Genomic DNA, 22,071 nt, shown 5'->3' with positions numbered 1-22,071 from the left:
AGGGCACTCCAGAAGGTTTGTGGAAAATGGGATTAGATGTTTATTTTGGTGCAAAAATATTTTGAAATGTATTTATAGTTTTGTTCATAATATAAAACATCCATGAGCTTTTTGGAGAACCCTAGTACTCCTAGGGAACTATTAATACTCTTGGGAGAGATTTGTCATAGCACTTCTTGGTATCAAAAACTAGAAGAGTGGCAGATAAGAGGTAATGGGGGCCAGCGCCGTGGCTTAACAGGCTAATCCTCCGCCTTGCGGCGCCGGCACACCAGGTTCTAGTCCCGGTTGGGGCGCCGGATTCTATCCCGGTTGCCCCTCTTCCAGGCCAGCTCTCTGCTATGGCCCGGGAAGGCAGTGGAGGATGGCCCAAGTCCTTGGACCCTGCACCCGCATGGGAGACCAGGAGAAGCACCTGGCTCCTGGCTTCGGATCAGCGCGATGCGCCGGCCGAAGCGGCCATTGGAGAGTGAACCAACGGCAAAAAGGAAGACCTTTCTCTCTGTCTCTCTCTCACTGTCCACTCTGCCTGTCAAAAAAAAAAAAAAAAAAAAAAAGAGGTAATGGGTATATGCAGATAATAGAATATTTTATTTATTAAGGTGGAGATATATGTACTATGTATGTTAAGTTTAAAAACCAAGTTATCAAATGGTATGTCTGATACAATTCCTTTTTAAAAAATAAAAGCAAATGTTTACATATCAGCATGTCACAAGATGTTATAAATGGTTCTCTCTAAATGGTGGGATTAGAGGCAATTGTTTTTTTAAGATTATTTATTTATTTGAGAGGCAAAGCTACAGACACAGAGAGGGCGAGACGGAGAGAAATGTCTTCCATTGCTGGTTCACGCCCCAAATGGACTCAACAACCAGAAGCTGGGCTGATCCGAAGCCAGCTACCAGGAGCTTCCTCTGGGTCTCCCGTGTGGTGGAGGGGCCCAAGCATTTGGGCTATCCTCCACTGCTTTCCCAGGCAATAGCAGAGAGCTGATCAGAAGAGGAGCAGTTGGGACATGAACCTGTGCCCACACAGCACCGGCTAGCTGGCTGGCTGGCTGGCTGGCTTGCTTATGTATCTATCTATCTATCTATTTGAAAGGCAGAGTAACAAAGAGAGGGTGAGGGAAACAGAGATCTTCCACCTGCTGGTTCATTCTCCAAACAGCTGCAACAGCCAGGACTAACACAGAAACTTACCTGGTTCTCCCGAGCAGATGGCTGTGGCTGAAGTACTTGGGCCATCATCCCCTAGCTTTCCAGGTGCATTAGCAGGGAGCTAAGTTGGAAATGGCACAGCCAGGGCTTAAACTCATACTCCATTATGAACTGCAGGCACCTCAAGTGGAGGCTTAACCCTCTGCACCACAATGCATGTCCCTAAAAACAATTTTCATTGAGGGATGCATGTGTTTCTACTCAGTGAGTGTTGATTATGTTTATATTCAGAAAATAACAAAGAAAAAGTTTAAAGAAAAAAAATCATTAAAATATCATTAAACCACTCAAGTGTAACTTTTCCTCTTTTGCTAAATTGTATTTTATAAATATTTTTCAATAAACATGAAATGGTATAATACATCTTGTTATAAAAAGACTTACATAGAGATAGGAAGCAAACAATGTTTACAATTTGGCACCCCTTTCATTTTTCAAGAGTTAACTCTTATTATTAATCAAGATTTTATGTCCTACCATTATTTAAAGGTAGCCAGTTTCTCAAAGTATTGCATTAATTGTTTGTACTTGTTACTGCATACTAGAGTGAATGTATTACAAAAAAAAAAGCAGTGTACTATAATGGAACCAGGCTGACACAGGCTCAACTTAACTTTGACACAATCCCCCCCAAGATCCCTATTCGAGAAGTAAAGCACAGGTACCTAGCTGGACTAGCAAACAGAACACTTAAAGTCCAGGTACACACCAGGAAGTCACAATACTTAGCAAAGTGTACTTACCTATATTAACTTTTTATCCATTCCCTTTGAATATTCCAAGTTTTCCCCATAGGCCATCCTATAAATCAGAACTTTTCCTTACCCAATTAGGAAGAGTACTTTTTTTCTTTTTTCCTTTCCCCCTTTCCCTCCCTTCCCCTCCCACCTTCCTTCCTTGCTTTTTTTTTGTGAAAAGTTTTTTTTTTTCCTTTTAATTTAATTAGTGCAAGTGGAACGTAGTAAACATTTTACAGTCCTTAGTGCAGAACTGTTCTTAGACTGCAATTTGGCCACTGAGTCAGGAAACTCGTGATTTCGTTTGCTTTGTTTTTTAATTTGAAGCAGAAAGCTACAGACAGACAGACATGCAGCTTCCACTTCTAGTTGACTCCCCAAACACCTGCACTTGCTGGGGTTATGTCAGGCTGAAACCAGGAGCAGGGAGCGGAACCCAAGCCACCTAATGTGGGTGATAGAAACCTAATAACTTGAGCCGCCACTGCTGCCTCCCGGTATCTTTATTGGCTGAAAGCTGGAATCAGGGACTGAAGCCAGAATCCAACTTGGGCACCCTATCAGCAGGCATGCTAACACCCAGACTGAATGCTCCTACTCACGGTTTCTTCTACCATAAGTTTCAAATGTTGCTCACTAGTCTAGGGAAAGTCCTCTTTCTAAAAAGCCCTCTCTCGTTTTTAACATAGGAGTAGTTATACTTCTTTTGAGAAACTGGGTTATCTCCAACACAATACATTAATTAATGAGTTATTAGGATGTTTACCTTCAAATCTGATGATCTCTCTGGGAAGTATAGCATTGCATGTATTTTGAGTAGTTAACTAATTTTTTACTTTACTTTTCTTCTCATATGATTCATTCCAGTATTTTTACTTCTAAAAACAGATAATTCTATATGTCATTTATTTTGAGGATCAAAGGTCAAAGTGTAGTACATTACCTGGACCATACTACTTCAAAAATACTAGCTTCATATGACAGGCTCTAGACATTCAAATAATAGTGCGATGTGTTCTTTCTTGCACAATTGCCTGGTAAAATTCAACATGTTCCAGATCCCCTTTGAAATAATGGAAATGACCCAAAATAAACAATCAAATATCAAAACTGGGATGAAAAAGGAAGTAACCCCCAAAAGTGAAATTTAAAAAAAAAAAACTATACCTAAGATTGTAGTTGATTTGAGGTGTCAGCAGTCTGAATTGATGTGGCCTAACACAGCTTTCCTATTTGATTTTTCTTCATCTAAAAGTGACCATCAAGCAAAAAATACTATTCAAGCAAAGAATATACTATTTACAAATGACTTAAATCAAAAAATTGTTATGCCTTTTCAATACATGAATAAACATAACTTTTTTTTTTTAATTTTAAAGTAGTCATCCTAGAAGATCATCCTGACATGTATCAGTGCTATTGAAAGAATCCAGCAATGAGAGGAACTGGAGAAATTAGATAAAAGATAACTGCCAGTGCTGGCACTGTGGTGCAGCAGGTAAAGCTGCCACATGCAGTGCCAGCATCCCATATAGGCACCAGTTCCAGTCCAGGCTACTCCACTCCCTGCTAATGTGGAAGATGGCCCAAGTGCTTGGGCCCGTGTACCTATGTGGGAGACCCAGAAGAAGCTCCCGGCTCCTGGCTTTGGACTGGTCCAACTCTGGCCATTGCGGCCATTTAGGGAATGAACCAGTGGATAGATCTCTCTCTCTCTCTAACTTTGCCTTTCAAATAAATAAGTAAATCTTAAAAAAAAAAAAAAAAGTAACTGGGGCCGGCACTGTGGCATAGTGGGTAAAGCTGCCACCTGTAGTGCCAGCATCCCATATGGGTACCAATTCGAGACTCAGCTGCTCTGCTATGGCCTGGAAGGCAGTAGAAGATGGTCCAAGTCCTTGGGCCCCTGCACCTGTATGGGAGACCTGGAGGAAGTTCCTGGCTCCTGGCTTTGGATCAGCTCAGCTCTGGCCATTGTGGCCATTTGGGGAGTGAACCAGCAGATGGAAGACTTCTCTCTCTGCCCCTCTGTAGCTCTGCCTTTAAAATAAATAAATACATCTTTAAAAAAAAAAGATAACTGTCAATAATGAACAATTTGTTGTACATAAATAATGAAATCAGGTTATAAAAGTAAATCCACTATATTCTCCTAAGCAGCCAAGCTAAGGAAGAAATACCATTGTAGTTGTGGTGCTATTAATTATTGCTCTTCCTTGCATTGCTTCTGTAACCTTCAAAATCTACTTAAATTACATAGGAAAATCTCACAGTTCATCAGTGCAAAATTTTATTTCTGCCTCGTTTCCTCTCCCCAGGACTTTACAAGATCTGAAATTTTACTTCATCCACAGTATTTTTTAAATCATTTGTAATCAGTCATGGAAAATATGAGCAAAACAATTATCAATTTAAACTTTCACCCCTTTCCCCACTGTTACAGCAAATTTAGGATAAGTCTACAGCATTCACTTACTTTAGCTGGTTCTGACACTGAAGAATACTTTTTTATTTGAGAATCAACACCTAAAGACTTGGCTAACTGTACAGCATTTGAATCATCACTGATAAGTGTCCCAAGAGCCACAAGAAGTCTAAAAGTGGCTTCTAGGTCTTGTACAACTTCCAAGATTGTGCTAATCACGGATAAGCACTGAGCTTTCCTTCAATGTTATGGTCTTTATGTAAACAAACAGAATAGTTCAGGGTCAATGTAGCCAGAGCAATGTGAATGTTCTTATTACTCCCTGATTTCAGTTCTATTGCACGGGACATCAGGGATTCCCTCTGGGTCATCATGAGCTTCTGTCCTGCCTGGCCAGCGAAACAATTGCAGAAAGTTCTGAGAGCGAGCAGCTGGTTTGCTGGCTTTCCTTTAGGGTTCAGAAGATTGATAAGATGACTGCTGAACTGAGCCCCTTCCTTTTCATTGCAGAAATTCTCATTCACACTGGGATGTTTAATTGACAGCCGAAGGATATCAAGTGCAGGGAAGACAATATCTATTAAAAAGAAAAATTCATTAAGGCTTATGAAATTCAAAAAATTCCTTATGACTGTTATGCAGTTTTTTAGGACATTATTTTCCTAATATAATACAAGTGACAATTTTAACATATGAGTACTTTAGAAAATGTGAAAAATCATCTACTTGCTTTAAAAAATATATACTTGTATTTATTATTTTTTTCTCGCTAATACAGGCTGGATTTATTGCTGTAAGATCATATATATGCTTTAAAAATATGGTAACTCACTCATGTTATCAAATAGCCTGACAGTGTGTATTCAAAATTGAACCGAATACCCTGGGCAGGGACCTTGCTATTAAAAATCCTGTAAGAGGGGGCCGGCGCCATGGCTCAGTAGGTTAATCCTCCGCCTGCAGTGCCACCGGCATCCCATGTAGATGCCGGTTCTAGTCCCGTTGCTCCACTTCCAATCCAGCTCTCTGCTGTGGACTGAGAGCAGTGGAAGATGGCCCAGGTCCTTGGGCCCCTGTACCCATGTGGGAGACCAGGAAGAAGCACCTGGCTTCTGGCTTCGGATCAGCACAGTTCCGGCCATTGCGGCCATTTGGAGAGCAAACCAATGGAAAGAAGACCTTTCTCTTGGTCTCTCCCTCTCACTGTCTGTAACTCCACTTCTCAAATAAAATTAAAAAAAAAAAAAAAAAATCCTATAAGATCAAAGAGTTAGAATTTCAGTTAACAACAGATAACAGGATGCTTCAGGTTGGTCAGTAATCAAGGGGCTTAGGTAGGTACCACCTGAATCAATGTACTAAACAATCACTAAAAATAGGAAATGCGGGGGGCTAGTGCTGTGGCTCACTTGGTTAATCCTCTGCCTTGCGGCGTTGGCATCCCATATGGGTGCCAGGTTCTATTCCCGGTTGCTCCTCTACCAGTCCAGCTCTCTGCTGTGGCCTGGGAAGGCAGTGGAGGATGGCCCAAGTCCTTGAGCCCCTGCACCTGCATGGGAGACCAGGAAAAAGCACCTGGCTCTGGTCTGCGCAGCACACCAGCCGTAGCGGCCATTTCGGGGAGTGAACCAATGGAAGGAAGACCTTTCTCTCTTTCTCTCTCTCTGTCTATAACTGTCAAAAAAAAATTTTTTTAAAAATAGGGAAATCCAACATTGTGTGCTCCATACTGTAAAAGTAGTATGTAGCATCATTTGTAGAGAATTTTCACCTAATGACTACTGAGCCAAAATCTAATACCACCAGCAGAAACAGAGATAGAGGAATATATCAAGCAACTACCCAACTCTACAACATGGCCATTTTGTAGAAATCAATGACCTTTTTTTTTTTTTTCAATTAGTCAATGGCAGGAAAAGTAATGGTGGAAAGGATGTTTTTGTAATAAAAAATACTTAAATAACTCAAAAAACAAAAAAATTATGTCAGTGTTCATAGCCTAGGATTAATAGGTCACAAAGTGAGTTTCTTTGATGGATTATAAGTGATCCACAAATCCTTTCAAACAGTATACAAGCTAGTGCAAGTTAAGGGATCACTGTATTATAGGTTGAGCATCCCTAATCCAAACATTCAAAATCTGGAAAATGCCAAAACTGGAAACACTTCTCATCCCAAGAGTTTCAGATACGGAGTGCTCAATCTGCCCCTTCAGTTTCCTCATACACTATATGACCAAAACAAGATTATGAATCACACTGGTACAATGAGTCCTTTCTGGGAAGTTTTTCACCATGTGAATTAGAACTTCCCAGGTTAACTTTTATTTATCCTAGAAACACCAGTTATATTGACAGAAATGAAGGGCATCCTTCTTCCTTTCTTACTGCATTTTGAAGAGTGTTTATTTACCTTCAGGCCAGTTAACTGCTTTCCACAAAATCTGAAGTTGCTGGGCTGTGGGTTTTTCTGAAGAACTGTTACATATTAAAGACAGTATCTTCTCAAGAAGCACCAAGTCATCCTCAGTTAACTTCTTGTCTTCCGGTGCAGTTCCATTAAGTTCCTTCAGTTTACCTAGAACCCAAGACAAAACCTTCAAAATTCCCTAACTCTAATAAGCCATAAAATTTTCATTAACAGTCTTCTATTGTACATGAAGGGGAGTGAAGACACTTCTGGGCAATTATTACAGAATATAAAATAAAGTATGTATTTTTTATTGATTTTTTTAAAAGATTTTATCTATTTATTTGACAGGTTACAGACAGTGAGAGAGAGAGAGAAACAGAGAGAAAGGTCTTCCTTCCGTTGGTTCACTCCCCAAATGGCTGCAACAGCCCCAATCTGAAGCCAGGAGCCAGGTGCCTCTTCCTGGTCTCCCATGCGGGTGCAGGCGCCCAAGCACTTGGGCCATCCTCCACTGCCTTCCCCGGTCACAGCAGAGAGCTGGATTGGAAGAGGAGCAGCCAGGAGTAGAACCAGCGCCATATGGGATGCCAGGTGGAATGCCATACGGGATGTTGCGCCCCAGTTACCCATGTGGGAGATCCATACAAAGTTCTAGACTCTTGGCTTGGGCCTGGCTCAGCCCTGGCCACGGCAGACATTTGGAAAGTGAACCAGGGGATAGAAAATCTCTTTTTCTCTCTATTGCTCTGCCTTTCAAACAGATGAAAATAAATTTAAAAAAATGTTTAAAAATCATTTACAGAATAAAAAACTCCAAATTTCTATCACAGAAGCTTAGGAAGATAAACAAATTTTTATCAATCATAAATGGAAACGTGTGTTGTATGGCATTAAAACTTTTAACAGTAACAAATAGAAGAATAAACTTAAAGGAGGGTTAGAGGGAGAGAAATGGAGGGAGGGAAGATGAGAATATCATTATGTCCTTAGAGTTGTATCTATAAACCACACTAAATCTGTTAAAATTAATTAAAAATTAAAAAACTTTCTTAAAAAAACTAAACTTTTTTAAGGAATGCAAAAAAGAAACCTTTTTTTTTTACAATTTTATTTATTTATTTGAGAGGTACAGCCAGAGAGAGAGGGAGAGACAGAGAGAAAGGTCCCCTAACCACTGGTTCACTCCCCAAATGGCTGCAACTGCCAGAGCCAGGCCAACCCAAAGCCAGGAGCCAGGAGCCTCCTCCGGGCCTCTCACATGGGTCCAGAGGCCCAAGTACCCAGGCCATCCTCCACTGCCTTCCCAGGCCATAGCAGATACCTGGACCAGAAGAAGAGCAATTGGGACACACTGGTGCTACAGGCCTAGGCCCAGCCCACTAAGCCACAGCGCCGGCCTGCAAGCAACCTCTTACATTTGTATGAGAGCTTAAAAATTCTGAAGTGTACATATATTTCTTTATGTTCAAAATTGAGCAATGAAAACAGCTATCAATTTTTTATAAAGACAACGTAAAGGATAATAATGGGACCAAAAAACTCAGCCTCATAGACAAGCATCAATTAATTCTCCCCATAATCTTTTTGGCAAACAGACCTAATAGTTCCCTTAGTCCAAAAAAAAAAACAAAAAACAAAAAACAAAACAAAACAAAACAAAAAAAACCCTGCCATTTTGTTCTGGGAAAAGCTAACACAAAGCAATCAAAGTCAAAAGAGTAGTTTCATTTTTAAAGGGCAATTTTAAATGTTGTTTTATTATTTCTGAGTGTCAAGAATTCTTTCATTCTTTTTCTAAATTTGAGAGGTAGAGAGACAGCGCACATCTACTGGTTCATTCTCCAAACATCGGCTACAACCAGAACTGGGCTGGGTAGAAGCTGGTAGCCATAGACACAATCCAGGTCTTCCATTTGGGTGGCAGGAACCCAGTTACTTGAATCATCACCACTGCCTCCCAGGGTCTGGATTACCAGGAAGCTAGAGTCAGGAGCGGAAGCTAGATATCAAAGGCAGGCACTCTGATAGGCACACAGCAACTTAACCAGTAAGCCAAACACCTGCCCTAGGGCCATTAATTTTTTAAAGATTAAAGATAAGACCTTGATTTTCTAAAACATTCTTTTTTTTTCCCCAGAAAACATCGGGAATTTTGAGAGGTGGGACTTATTTTCTTTCCCCGTAGGTATTTTCTTATTAAAGGCATCATGAGCATTTACATATTTATAAAAGGCTTTCTTACAAAGTATTACAGGTCCATTACCACATTGTGTATTTGTAGTTGACAGCTACGTAATATCATAATAGAAATCTCTATGCATGTAAGGATATAGTTCCTGACATACGAGGCAGAGAAACAGATCTCAAATAGTGAGAAAAAAAATAAACTTACCTAATATTTGTGTAGGGTTTGCTTGGTCAAAAGTGACAGCTTCTTTTTTAGGGAAATAAATATTCAATGCGTTAGGTGCAGCTGATCGGTAAGCACTATTCCCTATTTACAGAATAGAAAATGATGAAAATTACGAGTGATCAAAAATGAGATTTTTTCCAACTATATGACTGTTTTCACAATTACTGAGATATGCAACTACTCAGTGCATGATGTAACATCAAACTTCAAACAAAAAGAAAGAAAAGCAATCATCCATAACATTTTTTTATATGTTGTTTGTACTAATTGATGTAAGATTTTTTGGTTTGGGGAAAAGAAGCTTAAATGTAGAACAAAGCCATTCCATTTCATATTTTCTACTTTTCTTTTAAATTTTTAAAATTTAAAAAGATCAAGGATACAAAAAAATTGGGAAACATCCCATTCTCATCTTATTTAAGACAATCTGATCTCTCCCTTCTCATGTCTTTTATTGTGTATTACAAATGATATAGACATTTGCATTGTCATTCTCTCCAATCATTTTCTATATCATCTTTATAAATGCCCCAGTTTGTACATTCATAAAGGGGAGAGATCCTGGTCTTTTGTATTACTTAAGCCTCAATTATAGTAACTGAAACTTAGTATCTTATATTGAACAAAAAACTGGCAAAACAAAAAAATTCAGCAACATTAAATGAATATAACAACTTCATGTAAAGTATAATTTAAATCTAATTTATAGCCTACATTTCCAAATTTAATTTATACTTCATGTTTGTTCTAATGTGAAATTTTTGCAAAATATTAGTAAAAGATTTAAATGTTCTGAGTATATAATACATATAAAAGATGAAGCAAATAATGTAGTAAGTATAAAAATAATTAATTTTTTTCATATTTATTTATTTATTTGAAAGTCAGAGTTACATAGAGAGAGAGGAGAGGCAGAGAGAGAGACAAAGAGAGAGAGAGACAAATAGAGAGGAAGGGAGGGGGGGAGGGAGGGAGGTCTTTCATTCGATGGTTCACTCCCCAATTGGCCACAATAGCCAGAGCTGCACCGAACCGAAGCTAGGAGCCAGGAGCTTCCTCTGGGTCTCCCAAGTGGGTGCAAGGGCCCAAGGATTTGAACCATCTTGTACTGCTTTCCCAGGCCATAGCAGAGAGCTGGATCGGAAGTGGAGCAGCCAGGACTAGAACTGGCGCCCATATGGGATGCCTGCGTTTCTGGCCAGGGCATTAACCCGCTGTGCCACAGCGCTGGTCCCATAAAAATAACTATTTCTAAAGCATAGGATATTTACTGATATGATAAAAGATGAGTTTTATATACATTCTAGTTGTGTGAAGGGAAATATAAATGTTAATCAAGTATCATCCAAAGAATTAAGTACAATGCAGAGTTTTACGGAGGAAAGTACAGAATGCAATGAGAGCTTATAATAGAGTGAATGATCCAGCAAAGGACAATGTGGGTGCTCAGAAAAGCTTAACTGAGTTCATTTAATAAATGCTATAGATAGGGTCAATAAAGTGGAGTAGCAGGTACAGCTGCTGCCTGCATCCTATATGGGCAACCGCAACCACTTAGTGTAGGTAAGTAGAAGGCAAGGAGAATGCAAGAAAAGAAAAAGTAGTCAACAGGACCCATCATAGGGTTTTCTAATGAAGGGATGGATGCAGAGCAAACTGTTAAGAAGACCATGGGCTGTAGTATAGGCCACTTTGGAGATTATTATTTTATGAGTCTGGGTAAAAGATACAGTAGTTGGTACTAAAGTATAAAATGTTCCAGTATATAACCCCAACTGTTAAAAATTAACTTCTAGAAAATGCAAGGGAGCCCTACTGACTTTAGTCTCTTTTGTTACAACAGGTACAGTGGTGATTTACATCAATTTTCTAAGTTTACATAAATTATGAAGTCTTAAGGAGGCAGGTATTATCTTAAGTTTGCAAATAAAAAGAGACAGACATAGCAGGTAACTTCTTCAGAGTCAGACTGAGAGTTGAATGTAAGGATTCTCACGTCAGGGTCCATAATCTTTAAAAATTAAAAAAAAAAATTATTTGAAAGGCACAGAGATGGGCAATGCGATCCAGCTCCCCAATATGGAACTCAATTATGTGAGCCATCATCACTGCCTCTCAGGATCTGCTTTGGTGGGAAGCTAAAGTCAGGAGCTGGAGCCAAAATAGAACCCAGGCACTCCAATGTAGGTCCCAGGCCTTTTAACCACTAAGCTTAAGGCCTACTCCAAGAATCCATAATCTTAATTACTATATTAGTATTATACTCCAATACTGCCAACCAATGCTACTTTTACAAGTAAAAAATAGCTTTTGGGGCCAGTGTTGTGGTATAGTAGGTAAAGCTGCCACCTGAGACACTGGCATCTCACATGGACGCTTATTCCAATCCTGACTGCTCCACTTCCAATCCAACACCTTGCTCATGTGCTTGGAAAAGCAGAAGATGACTCAAGTATTTGAGCCCCTGACACCCATATGGGAGACAGGGAAGAAGCTCCTGGCTCCTGGCTTCAGACCATTGCAGCCATCTGAGGAGTGAAGCAGTGAATGGAAGATCTCTCCTTCTCTCCCTCTCTCTCACTCTATAAACTCTGCTTTTCAAATAAATGAATCTTTAAAAAAATAGCTTTCAAAATTATATACCGACCGGCGCCGTGGCTCAACAGGCTAATCCTCCGCCTTGTGGTGCCGGCACATTGGGTTCTAGTCCTGGTCGGGGCGCTGGATTCTATCCCGGTTGCCCCTCTTCCAGGCCAGCTCTCTGCTATGGCCCGGGAAGGCAGTGGAGGATGGCCCAAGTCCTTGGGCCCTGCACCCGCATGGGAGACCAGGAGAAGCACCTGGCTCCTGGCTTCGGATCAGCGCAGTGCGCCGGCCGCAGCATGCCAGCCACGGCGGCCATTGGAGGGTGAACCAACGGCAAAAAGGAAGACCTTTCTCTCTGTCTCTCTCTCTCTCTCACTATCCACTCTGCCTGTCAAAAAAAAAAAAAAAATCATATACCAACTGATTTTTAAGTACAGTGATAGTTTCTGGGAATTTATGATGCTTAATAACGTATTTTACTCAAATTCTTCTGAATATATACTTTTGTGTACATAAAACATAAAATCATAATTACATAGGGAAAATACATGCCAAGAAATCTGTCAAAGTTGAAGCAGATGAGTCACAAATTTAGCTCTGCATTTAATTGGCAGACAATGCAGAGGAAAACATGCCTGTATATATTTAAAGAACAAATAACATGTGTCAGACTCTAGGCTAAATACCAAAGATAAATGAAAAAATTACTTGCTCAAGACAAGGCCAAATATTCCATCCTAAACCTTAAAAGCCTATTCTCTTCTGAGTCTTGTTAAAAAGAACAGTGTGTAATCCAGTGAATAATATTCTCAACACATTAAGAAGCAGCAAAGGAGGAGAGATTGGAATAAACACAGATCTTGTGAGGATACTGAGGAAACCAGACTTAATACAGTAAAACAAGTTTTCATATTTTTAAAGTTAATGTAATTTTTAAAAAGATTTAGTTATTTGAAAAGCAGAGTTAGAGAGGGAGAGACAGAGAAAGAGAGAGAGAGAGAGAGAGAGAGAGAGAGAGAGGGAGAGCGAGAGAGAGCGAGAGTGAGCTTCCATCCACTGGTTCACTCCCCAGATGGCAGCAATGCCCAGGGATGGGCCAGGCCAAAACCAAGACAGGACCTAGGAGCTTCTTCCAGGTCTCCCATGTGAATGGCAGGGGCCCAAACACATGGCCAATCTTGTGTTGCTTTTCCCAAGCCTTTAGCAGGGAGGTGGATTGGAAGTGGAGCAGTGGGACAGGAACCAGTAACCACATGAAATGCCAGTGTCATGTTGCAGGTGAAGGCTTAACCAGCTATGCCACAATGCCAGCCCATTTGTTTAGTTCAAAGGCATAGTAAGGGAGGGGAAAGGGAGGTTGAAGGAGGGCAAGAGACAGAGAGAGAGAGAGAGAGAGCGAGCAAGCTTCCACCCCACTAATTTACTCCAAAAAAATCCACAATAGGTGGGACTGGCCAGGCCAAAGGCAGGAATGAGGAGCTAGGAACTCCATCCAGGTCTCTCCCACTTCAATGACAGGGGTCAAAATACCCAGGTTGTTGCCTGCTGCCTTCCGAGGCACATTTGCAGGAAGCTGGATGGGAACCACCACTCTGACATGATATGTGGGCATACCAAGTGGCAGCTTAACCTGCTGCACCACAAAACCCACATCTAAAACAGTTTTTCAGTCCTGGCTCCATATTAGGATCATTGTGGAAGATTCTAAAACACCCCTTTCCAAGATCTTCAACATAGAGGAATACCAGACCAAGTGAACTTGTGTGGGGATGAGGTTGAAGTACTTTTTTTTTTTTTTAAGCTCCAGATGATTCTAATGCATGCAATGAGGCAATCCTGAGACAATTCTAAAAAGCAACCCAAGAAATATAGTATTGATTTACAATATACAATTTTCAGGCAAGAAAATGACTCAAATTTTCTTAATCTTTCATTAAATAAAAGTTTCAATAAAAATTTTTAAAGATTTATTCATTTATTTTGAAAGTCAGTTACAGAAGACAGGGGGAGACATTCTCCATCTGCTGCTTCACTCTCTCTCTCTGTATTTCTGAATAAATATATATTTTTAAAAAATCTATGGGGCAGGTGCGGTAGCATAGCAGGCTAACCCTCTACCTGCAGTGCCAGAATCCCATATGGGTACCAGTTCAAGTCCCAGCTGCTCTTCTTCCGATCCAGCTCTCCGCTGTGGCCTGGGAAAACAGTGGAAGATGGCCAAAGTGTTTGGGCCCCTGCTCCCACATGGGAGACCTGGAAGAAGCTGCTGGCTCCTGGCTTCAGATCAGCTCAGCTCTGGCCATTGCGGCCATCTAAGGAGAGAACCAGCAGATGGAAGACCTTTTTCTCAGTCTCTCTGTCTCACTGTCTGTAACTCTACCTCTCAAATAAATAAAAATCTTAAAAAATCAAAAACAAATGAAAAATACGTACCAGTAAATGGATCAACTCCAGACATAGAGGTTGGCATACTTGCAGAACCTGGCACATAACGACCAGCACCTACAATGCAATAACACTCCTAGTAAGCAAAGGTAACTGCAAATTACAGAGTACAAACTCCTCCTCCTGTACATAGAATAACTATTTATTAGTCACACTTTAGAATGGCATCTTTACATGCTAAATATGCTATAAATATAATACAGGGCCGGCAGCGTGGCTCAACAGGCTAATCCTCCGCCTAGCGGCGCCAGCACACCGGGTTCTAGTCCTGGTTGGGGTGCCGGATTCTGTCCCGGTTGCCCCTCTTCCAGGCCAGCTCTCTGCTGTGGCCAGGGAGTGCAGTGGAGGATGGCCCAAGTGCTTGGACCCTGCATCCCATGGGAGACCAGGATAAGCACCTGGCTCCTGCCTTTGGATCAGTGCGATGCGCCGGCTGCAGCACACCGGCCACGGCGGCCATTGGAGGGTGAACCAACGGCAAAGGAAGACCTTTCTCTCTGTCTTTCTCTCTCACTGTCCACTCTGCCTGTCAAATATATATATATATATATATATATAATACAGAAAAATGCTTAGAATAGTGCCTGGCATATAGTAAGTCCCCAAGAAATGTTATCTTAAAAAAGTCATTCTCAAGGTACAAAATAAACATTTTATGTCTTATGCATTATAAATGCAGAAGTTTAATAAATTACAAAAGCATAAATGGAATAGAGAGAAAAAGGTTAGCTAATGCATAATACCTTCAGAGAAGACTTAGGTTAAGTGTTAGGGATGCTATGACAACAGCCCAGTCACATTTGCGATTATAATTTTGGCTATCTTATTGAAAATAGAAAGAAAAAAACAAAAAGCAAATATATAGAGAGAAACAGTAGAATTTAGATATTCAAAGCTCTGGATCAACTTCTGTGAGAAGAAAAATGATGAGCTTCATTTTAGTCAGAGATTATAATCTAGAAGTTGATATAACCAGTGTAACAAGCACAGAAAAGGCAAACACTTAAAAAAAGAAAAAAAGGTATAAATAAGATTAATAAAAATAATGAAGATCATCACAGAGTAAAGTTGGTGAGTTCTAACTATATGCCAGCCAACATGCTAAGCATCTTATATGCATATATTCATTAAAGTATTAATTAGATACCATGATAATTCATGATTATTTTAGAAGAGGAAGGCTGAATAGTTTACTTGTATTAAAAGCTCTTGAGGGCTTTTATTGTTCTCTGACTCTTGAAGGAGAGTCATATTCAATATTCAGATTGCTAGAGTCCACCCATAACCTAGCGGTACTCTAAATGGCTCCATTTTACAAACACATAGGGAGTTTTTAAACATACATAAGTGCAAACCACACTCAAGACCATTTCACTGGGGCCAGCACTATGGTGTAGTGGGTAAAGCCGTGCCTGCAGTGCTGGCATCCCATATGGGCACTGGTTTGAGTCCTGGCTGCTCCACTTCTGATCCTGCTCTCTGCTATGGCCTGGGAAAGCAGTGGAAGATGGCCCAAATCCTTGGGCCCCTGCATCTTCATGGGAGACCAGAAGTAGTTCCTGGCTCCTGGTTTAGGATCAGCACAGCTCCGGCCATTGCAGTCAGTTGGGGAGTGAACTAGCAGATGGAAGACCTCTCTCTCTCTCTGCCTCTCCTTCTTTCTTTGTGTAACTCTTTCAAATAAATAAATAAATCTTAAAAAAAAAAAAAATAGACCATTTCACCAGAATCCTTGAGTGACAGATCAGGGTATGAATATTTTTAACCTACTCACTAACTCAGTAACTCAGAATCTCTAAGAGTAGAACCTTGGGATAAGCAATTTAAACAAGCTTCCCAAATCATTCTAGTAGACACTAGAAGTTTCAACTGCAGAAATTAATAAAGAAAAGAAAAAAAAATCAAGATGTACCATAAGTTGTAAGCCAGAAGAACAAACTGTATGGCCCCAGTGCTATTTGTACAATTGGGGGAACAACATCTATAGTAATATTAACTAACAGATATTGATAGTTTAAATGTATTCCAGGTATTTTGTTAAACATTTTACACGTTATACCACTGAATTTTCATGTCACAATGATAGATGCTGGTATCTATCTTATCTTCCTTTTAAGTATACCTTGCTATCCTAATGACACCATAATTCTCCTGGACATTTAGTATGTTATCCGGTGTACCTATATAACCACTGCATTTTTTGAGTTACTGACAGTGTGTGACGTAAGACATGCTCTGGTTATGACAGCCCTAGTTCTTTTGATTTTGTTGGTGATGGTTGAAGCTTTGTTCTTCCTGCTCCAGACAAAAAGGCGCCAGTGAGACTCAGGAACACTGTTGATCTAAGTTTCAGGGCATCACCGTTTCTGTACTGCTGATTAAGAGAAAGTCATCATCTTATCTACTCAAGACCCTTACTACCATTTGAAACAGCATTACATCATCAAAGAGTTCCTTAAGAGACACCACGCCATCAGAGCATTTAACGTGCTAGTTATTGGTTTTAGTATACTAGTTATAAATGCCCTAGGTGCAACCATTTGTATCTGGGCCACCAATTCATTCAAAGGAAAAAGAAAGCTCACCAAGAACAATTCACAACTTCAAGACACTGACCTAGGGTATACTGGGTCCATCTAGAGCTGAAAGAGGACTACAGTTGGTATTTTATAGCTCACAGTACTAACTCTGCTAGCAGATTCCATACAGGCCATGAATCTCTTTCTAAATTGGATATATTGTCCAGGAACTCTGGCTGAAAACCCAAAAACAGCACCATAAAAGATATCAAAGCCATTCTGAAAATAGGTTTCTTCAGCTGCATTAAAGTCCAACTCTGGCCATTTTTTTTCCAATAGTGTTGATGGTGAGGCATGCATACCTTGATAAGTAAATTCAGTTTGAAGAGAGACACCGACACTTCAAGGGCTTCAAGAAGGCCATTTATAACTTAGATTAGGAAGACTAATCTTGGATAGCTGAGTGGAATGTCTCCTTCCATTCTAAGTCAAAATATGCCTGGGCAGACTTCTTGAATGCAATGTTCCATCCAATATTAGAGACTCACATGGCTCCTTCTCTGCTCATGACTGGTAGCATCTCGCCAGTGATAGCACTCATGCTGTGACTTGGTTGGTGGGTTCCCCTATTATCTAATTTCACAGATAAAAAAAATAGGCTCAGACAGGTTAAGTAACTTGCCAACTTTGCACAGCAAGTAGGGTGGTAGAGCCAGATTGTGAATCAACATCTGTCTGACTCTAAAATCTATGCTAACTATTCTGTTCTCCTGGCAGGAAGTACCACTGGGGCAAACGATGAGTTCCAACTAATAAAATGCTATCTAATAGTCATGAAGAAGTCTACAAAAGTATTCCAGGAAAAAGCAAAATTCAGAAGTTAAGGAAAGGAGATTCATCAGAACAGAAAATACAGATAAGGGAATTATTAATTCCTGGATGACATCTCCAAAATATAAAACCATACAATACAAAACGCTATATACTGAGTGAAGAATGATATAGTAATCAAAACTATATCCCACCTGTAAAAGGATCTGTTGTAGGCAATGTGTTAGAAGATCCTGAAGTCCCTGGAACATACCGGCCACCACCTGTGCATGCAAAACAGGAAAAGTTGAAGTATTACTAAATTCTGAATTTCATTAATAGCACATGCTTACATTACAGGAACCTAAACTTGGAAAAGAACATAACAGTAATGCTGTCACATGTCAGAAATTATAATCAGATGTCTTATACCTAGGACAAAACTAAAATTTTAATGATTCTCCAAGTTTTGTTTTCCCAACTTTAATGCTTTTTTATATCTTAGTCCTAGCACTTGCATATTAAAATAAAATGAATTCAAATATAAAAAGAGAATTTCAGGTGATCTCTGACCTAAAAAATAATCACATACAATCTATTCCTGTCCTGTTCCTTTACAAATTCATGAGAATTCCTGCTGTTGCTGCTGCTATCAAAACCACAGGCATTAAATGTTAATCTTTTTGAGAAGCCCTGGGTTCATTAATTCATGTGTCAAACAGTGCACTCAGTGCTGGGGATCCAGCAGGGAACAAAATTGCTTGTATCCATTGAAGCTTATAACCTACTGGAGAAGAGAATTACAAAGGGGATGAGTGTTACAAAGGAAACAGATTGCCATTTGCACATTTACAAATGTGTGGTATGTATGCGAATATATGTGTTGTTAGTTCCTCTAGGGAAATAATCAAATTGTTCACAAAAAAATTTGTAAAGATGCTTATGAAGTTAGAATCTTGGAAGGGCAAAACAAGCCAAGCAGTTGTTAGATTTCCAGGTAAAGCTAGCTACTTTAACACTTGTCCTTCGTCCCACATAGTTTACATGACACTGCAATATGTCCACTCTTTTTTCCCTGTAGTGTGAGATTACACCAACAAAAATACAGGGACTAAGCACCTAGTTTTTTTTCTTTTTTTAATGTTAAGTACAAATATTTGGAAGTATATATCATTTATCATTCATTAGTGAGTGATTTGATAGTTCTGTCAGTGCACAGGTGAGATTATGTGAATGGGCAAGGGAATTGTGACTCAGGAGATAATTTGGATACATGGAGTATCCAAGAAGGAAGGAATTGAGAAAGGAAGGCGATAGGAAGTTCTTGTAGAATAGGGAAGAGCACAGGCACAAAACAGAGTCAGAAATTTCAACAGGAAAAGCATCAACAGTAAAGTTACCTACTGCGAAATCCTACTTAAAAGTAGGCCCTGTAACCTAAGAAAAGAGGAGACATTTTATTTCTTCCTGTACCTCAGTTTCCAGGATCCGGAATGCAGAGTAATACTGGTTGGATTTTAAGTCACATTCTAAAAGCCAGAATTCAGACTAATGTTGCTAATGCATAGTTTATAGAAAGATATTAGCACCTAACCCTATTTTTAACATTTTAGATACCGCATACAAGTTGAGTATCCCTAATCTAAAAATCCAAAGTGCTTTAAAATATAAAATTTTTCAAGCAGCAACATGACAATACAAATGGAAAATTTCACACCTGACCTCCTATGAAGAGTCATATTCAAAATACAGGTGTGCTAAAATTATTGCCTAAAATTACTTTTGGGATATAAATATAAATATATATATATATATGTATGTATATATATATATATATATATAGAGAGAGAGAGAGAGAGATAGAGATAGATAGATATATGGTATTTTTGAAATATAAATAAATTTCATGTTTAGCCTTGGCTCCCTCCCCAGTATATCTCATTATATATTTGCAACTATTCCAGAATCTGAAAAAAAAAAAAATCTCAAGCCTAAAACACTTCTGGTCCCAGGCATTTCGGATAAAGCTGATACAAACAGCTAACTTTATTAGCTTAAAATAAACATGTAGAAAGCAAATCACATATAAAAAAACACCCACATTTCAATCCCAGATATGACGCACAACTAACAGAATTTCTAGTTACTAAATTGCACCAAAATATATAATTTTCTTACTTTTCCCACAAAGAAACCTTTTATTTAATGAGTAAAAATTTCATAAGTACAACTTTAGGAAAACAGTGATTCTTCCCACCATACCTGCCCTCCCACCCCAACTCTCACCCAGCTCCTCCTCCCTCTCCTATTCCCAGTCCCATTCTCCTTTAAGATTCGTTTTCAATTAACTTTCTATACAGAAGACAAACTCTATACTAAGTAAATATCCCAACAGTTTGTACACACACACACACACAAAAACAACTGTTTGAGAACAAGTTTTACAATTAATTCTCATAATACAACTCATTGAGGATAGAAGTCCTGCAAGGAAAGTAAGCATACAGTGACTCCTATTGTTAATTTAACAATTAACACTCTTATTTATGATGTCAATAATCACCCGAGGCTCTTGAGATGAGCTGCCAAGTTATGGCTACCTCTTTCCACCGGGATCTCTCTCACATAGATCCTTCATGTAGGACATTTTTTTTGCCAGTGTCTTGGCTCTCCATGCCTGAATTGCTCTCATGGGCTTTTCAGCTAGACCAGAATGCCTTATAGGCTGATTCTAAGGTCAGAGTGCTAAAATATATAATTTTAAAAAAGAGAAACTATAAAAAGGAATTTTCAAGTTTCTTTACTTCACATGGTTGAATTAAAATTGCTTAATTTTATTTATAGTATAGCTATATTTCTGAAAGAACAATTTATTTCTATAAATACAGAATTACTATATAATCTGACTTAAAATACGAATGTGTTGCGAAAGCCTGCTTCAGATCTTGACTTTAATATAAACAGCTACTCATAATAGGTGTTTAAACACTTAAAAAAAATAAATCAACCAACACAGATGAAAGTACGTAAGACCTGGGGCCACTGCTGTGGTGTAGTGGGTTAAGCATCTGCCTGTGGCGCTGGCATCCCATATGGGCGCCAGTTCAAGTCCCGGCTGCTCCACTTCAGATCCAGCTCCCTGCTGATGGCCTGGGGAAAGCAGGAGAGGACGGCCCAACTGCTTGGGCTCCCACACCCACCTGGGAGATCTTGGGGAGTGAACCAGCAGATTAAGAGCTCTCTGTCTCTCCCTCTGTAACTACATCTTTCAAGTAAATAATTTTTTTTTTTAAAGTACGTAAGACCTAATATAAACATTAATTTACCTGTAAATGGATCTGAAAAACTGGTATTCCCAAGTCCCAACATTTGACCTTTTGTGTTATCAATAATAAATTTAGCCACCTGATCCAAAAACATAGGATTCAAATCATTCTTCTGCAAGAAGTTGTATGCGGTTAACCAGGGATCATCACTGGTATTATATGGCAATTTATATGATGGTCCACCTTCATTGACATCAATTGAGAAAACATAATCAAATTCCTGTAACAGAAATATAAACAGGAGATAAAAGATTACCAATTAATCTTTTCACATATATTACTTTTCATATATATTAATACATGTTAATTCATACATACATATATAACAAATATTATGTGTTTTTCATTTTAATAATTATAGTAACTAAGCTTGCTTTAATGTACAATGCCAAAAACTCTCTGGCAAAGAAGGACTAATAGAGACCACTCACATGTGCTGCAAGGTAGTATTTCAGTGGGCGGGGGCTGGGGGTGGGGTGGGGTGCAATGGAATGGAAGATAATTATGGCTACATATTAATTCCAGAACCAAAGGAGGGCTGCCAATTGGTTGATCTTAAAGCCAAAAGTATCAGCTGTTACTATGCCCTACTCACCTAAACACGCTGGCATTTAAGTACTGCTCTGCAGGGTCCATCATGTTGTATCAAATTCAATACAGTCAGGCACGAGGCATTAAATGAAGGGTGGCACAGAATTCCTAATCCTAAATGGCTGGGAACTGCTTATGTATGGGAACTACTAAAAGATAATGCCCACTTTATTTATCGAATGCAGCTTTCTATACATGGAAAGATATTCTTTAAGTTAATCCTTTCAATACAGGGGAAAAATAATTTTCCTAAAGTAATTTATTTCTAAATTTTAACAACCCCCCACAAAACACTGTATCAGCATTGAGAAAACTTTTAACCTGCCTAATGATTTAAGATAATGATAATTAGAAAGAAGTCAACATACTTTCCCTTCATATAAAACTTTTCCAGATGTTTGCTGATTAGCACCAGATGAGCCAACGACATCACCAATTTTTATCCACCTTCCTTCACTAACACTCCACTGATAGGCTTCGACTTTCTCCCCATCTCTGATGAGACGAGTCTGTCCTTCTCTAGTACCTTAAAATAAAAATTTTAAAAATCAAGATAGAAAGAATAAAATTCAAAAATATTTATTAAC

The 22,071-nt window shown here is 39.2% G+C and overlaps 1 protein-coding gene across 1 annotated transcript in view; it reads right to left on the bottom strand.

The window, feature by feature from the left end:
• Nucleotides 1-1,529: 1,529 nt before the first annotated feature.
• PLAA (phospholipase A2 activating protein) overlaps nt 1,530-22,071 on the bottom strand; it is a 43,800-nt gene continuing 23,258 nt past the window's right edge. Inside the window, 8 exon segments of the mRNA XM_062208125.1 lie at nt 1,530-4,615; nt 4,618-4,959; nt 6,795-6,959; nt 9,187-9,288; nt 14,227-14,295; nt 17,783-17,851; nt 20,894-21,113; nt 21,853-22,010. Coding sequence (XP_062064109.1) covers nt 4,395-4,615; nt 4,618-4,959; nt 6,795-6,959; nt 9,187-9,288; nt 14,227-14,295; nt 17,783-17,851; nt 20,894-21,113; nt 21,853-22,010 — 1,346 coding nt within the window. The 3' untranslated portion in view covers nt 1,530-4,394.

The sequence above is a fragment of the Lepus europaeus genome, chromosome 12 (assembly GCF_033115175.1).
Source record: "Lepus europaeus isolate LE1 chromosome 12, mLepTim1.pri, whole genome shotgun sequence".
Taxonomy (NCBI): domain Eukaryota; kingdom Metazoa; phylum Chordata; class Mammalia; order Lagomorpha; family Leporidae; genus Lepus; species Lepus europaeus.
The sequence above is the reverse complement of the archived record's forward strand: the minus strand, read 5'-3'. Positions and strand labels throughout refer to the sequence as shown.